Below are 3668 nucleotides of genomic sequence, written 5' to 3' on the forward strand. Positions count from 1 at the left end.
TTCCTCGGAACGGCAACGTCCCCAGAAGTCGAGGTGTTGGCCCTTGGGACGGGACACCTGGTTTGAGTTTGTGTTAGTGGTGGCTTTTGGGGGTTTTTTTGGTGGTATTGTTTTGGTTTTGGGGTGGTTTCTTTTGTTTTTTCCTCCCCAAATATTCCTATTTGTAACTTAGGAAAACTGACTACTTCTCCTCACAGGGCCTGGCAGCCTTTTAAACAAATGAAACTATATACAGGACGCTGCAGGCAAGGTGCTTCGGAGAGGTGGTGGCACAGGGAAGCCGTGCAGGTTGAGGGCTGGACAGCACAGGGCAGGAGGTGGTCACTCTCCATGGCCAAGTGGGGTGACGGAGTTTGTGATCTCCCTTCAGTCTTTGCTTACCAAACTCTTCCTTTTCCCTTAAAGCTCAGCCGTCGATGGAAGAAGTGGTACCAAAGTGGCCATTAAGAAATTGTACCGCCCGTTTCAGTCTGAACTCTTTGCCAAACGAGCCTACCGAGAGCTGCGCCTCCTGAAGCACATGAAGCACGAAAATGTGAGTTGGGTTGTTAGCAGGTTTCTTCCCCCTCTGCCCCCACAAGGCCACAGTTTACATACCTAAAAACAAAGAAAATATCCAGATTTGGACAAAGCAGATGTGTAGCTGAATAGAATTCAGGAATCTTTCACGGGGACCTGTGAGTCTGTCTTTTGTGTCTCTGTCCTTTATCTACAAATGTCAGTTCACACAAGTTAGAATATCCTATGGGAAACACCACTTTATTTCCATGTAGGAAAGGTTGGGTGGAGAAGGTTAGGAGCACAGTGGAATTTGTGCTCAGAGCTAGTGAGAGAGATCAAGGACCAGAAATTACCATCTCCATCACTACGTTTCTGTGAGGTACAGGGGAATGCAGAGCATGGATCTGTGCCTGCGGGACTCGGCTGCCAGCATCTCTTTTATTTTTCTGAACTTACATGAAGATGGCTATGGTTCACATACATATCTTTGAGGAGGTGGTAGGGTTTTCTTCTTTTTTATCTTTCATGAAGCATTTGAAAGTTTTGGGTTCAGACTAAAGTGAAACAGGAAATGTTTGTGGATGACTAAATAAATTGCTTTACTGGGAAGCAGAGAATAGGATAGAGAGCTCTGCACAGATTCCCAGGTAATGTGAAAGAAGAACAGCTGTAGAAAGAAGTGTTGAAAGTGTCATTGCAATCAAGGTACTTAGTTCCAACAGTGCTCAGTTGTTTAGGAAAAAAGTAAAGGAGGAGAAATTTGTGTGAAAAGATTGATTGTGGAATCAAATACGGACTCCAGGTAAGGAGGGTCCCAGAGTGGGCTCAGAGGGTCACAGTCATGGCTTTAAATGCTGTTCATTGTAAATGCATGTGGACAAAAAAAGGAGTTTGGAGGGAGTTGTTAAAATTATGCATAAGAATCTGGTGTAAAATGTTAAAAATGTGGGAGATTAGAGCATAGCTCCATTCAGATGACCTTCAAGGAAAGCTAAGAGATCAAAAGCGAGGCTAGGAGAAACTGGTAATAACAATAGCCAGTCACTGCCATTTAACTTTATGGTATTAACGTTGTGGGTACCAGTAATATCCAGGTTCATTTTGAAGAATAATCTGTGGGATATCCTGACTGTCCAGGAAAAAATGTATCTTTTTGTAGGCTTAAGAACCTGTGTGCCAGTTAACATTTTAGTCTGAATCTTTTACTACTTTTGGTTGTTCTACTTGACAATTCCTTTGAAGTAACTGCTTCGTAACCACTGCTGTGTATGTTAGAGTTAATGTTTGCAGGGAACTTCTGTGTCATGCATAGGCTTTCAAACTCTCAGCATTTTCTTTACTGAAAATCTGGGAGCAGAGCAGCTTGTGCAGTTGCCAAGCTCCTAACTGTGTCCTGAATTTTTAGATTATTTTTCTTCCATTTCCCGGAATAATCTGTTGAGTAGCATTTTCCACTCCAGGCAGTTTTTATGCCGTGTGTGCCCTTCTGGGTAATACTCTGGAACCCCTCCATCGACTCAATTGGTAATTAGAGAGTCTAGAAGAAAATGCTCATTGGGGAACGTAAACACAATCTGTAAAAGTTACAAATCAATATATATGAAGGAAAGGAATAATTTACAGTCTTGGGAAACATTTTGGGCCACAGAAAGAAGAAACCGGTCTACCTATTGAGGAAGAGTTTTACCATGAATATGGCATCCTCTCATTAGAGAACAAAGACTAGCGAATGATCCTGCAGGGATTCGCAGGCACCGTGGACACAGAAGCTGTCTGCTCCACCCGGCTGTGATGCAGTTGACAAGGCAGCACAGCCCATCGAGGGAATTTCCATCCACCATCCCAGCCTCACACCCTTCTGTCAGTCACTTCGCCCATGGTCAATTAGGAATAGCAACAGTGCCTTTTAGGATTTCTAGTCTGTGCTGATCTCAGGATACTCCTTTAGCCGCTCCACCCATCCAAAATTAAACAAGAGTGGCAGTATCACTTCTCGTCAAGATTTTCAGGCCCACACCAGCATTTCGTCAGAGCCTCTTTTTTGCATATTTCCACCAAAGGATGGATTTTCAGGCAGACAGTGAGATCCTTTCTTGTTCACATCAGCAGTCACCAGTGGCTGTGCCCACTGTTAGTGGTGTGTACAGTAGTGGCAGGAGAGCTGCCTCTTCTCTGTCGTTACTTCTTCTGTCAGTCTGGCTGGGGAGTTTTGAATGGACCCTGCTCAGGATGGTACATATCTCCTTATAACAAGAATTAGTAGAACAGAACAGTATCTTTCCTGATTTTTTAACTAACACCTTATAGTATACTTCTAGAAAATAGCAGTTATCTATCTTTCTGGCTGTACTATAAATACAACTGCTATTAAAAATTAGTAAAACTGAAGTAATTGTTTCAAAGATCACAATAAAATAGTGATGCCACTGTTAACTCTGTCTCAGGTGTTGGTAATCTAAGGATGTAGTGTGTGTAGGTAGTGTAGGTGTGTGTAGTGTGTAGCGTGTAGGTAGTAGGTGGTGTGTGAGAGCCAGTCTAATGGTATTGCCGCTATGGATCAGACTGAGGATATTGTTGCAACGTTGCACTGATCAGCCAGCACAAATCTTCATCTTGCTTTTTTCCTGCTTCAGGATATAAACTGTTTCAAGGTTCTGTTTGTTTCATGGTTAAAATTACATCCAACTTGTTCTTCTGATCTGTTTTTCTTTCAAAATTACTTCTGTAATTGTGATACATTTGATGCTGGATTACCTGAAGAGTGTGATGTTCTGTTTGTTTCACCATGATTACCTCTTGATGGATCATCTCTGCCCTTCATAGCTTTTGGGGAGTGTTGTGTTAAGCATGTAGCAATACATTAGCATAGTTTATTTAACCTTATGCTGTATTCAGAATGATGGAAGAAATTGTAATGGGCTGACACATTGTGTTAAAAATAGCATCTCTGATCCTCCATTAAGGTAGCAAAAGATACCATTAAGCCTGTGCCACAGTGATATAATTCATCAGCACATCATGCTTCAGTGAAGAAAATGGAGGAAAACTTCTGCTTAATTCCCTGGATGACCTCCATTATAGGCCTTTTGAGAAATATGCTCATCTGCTTAACGTGGAAGGATTGTAGGATGACCAGAAGTCCTGTAAAATTAATCTAGGAGTCATCC

The 3668-nt window shown here is 42.2% G+C and overlaps 1 protein-coding gene across 1 annotated transcript in view; it reads left to right on the forward strand.

The window, feature by feature from the left end:
• Positions 1-405: 405 nt before the first annotated feature.
• The window catches only part of LOC104537662 (mitogen-activated protein kinase 12-like), a gene marked incomplete at both ends in the record, with an annotated part of 18885 nt that continues 15622 nt past the window's right edge, over positions 406-3668 (forward strand). The window contains one exon of the mRNA XM_010180608.1: positions 406-535. Within this exon, the coding sequence (XP_010178910.1) occupies positions 406-535 (130 nt within the window). The remainder of the gene's footprint in view (positions 536-3668) is intronic.

This window comes from Mesitornis unicolor, unplaced genomic scaffold (assembly GCF_000695765.1).
Source record: "Mesitornis unicolor isolate BGI_N332 unplaced genomic scaffold, ASM69576v1 scaffold29733, whole genome shotgun sequence".
Lineage (NCBI taxonomy): Eukaryota > Metazoa > Chordata > Aves > Mesitornithiformes > Mesitornithidae > Mesitornis > Mesitornis unicolor.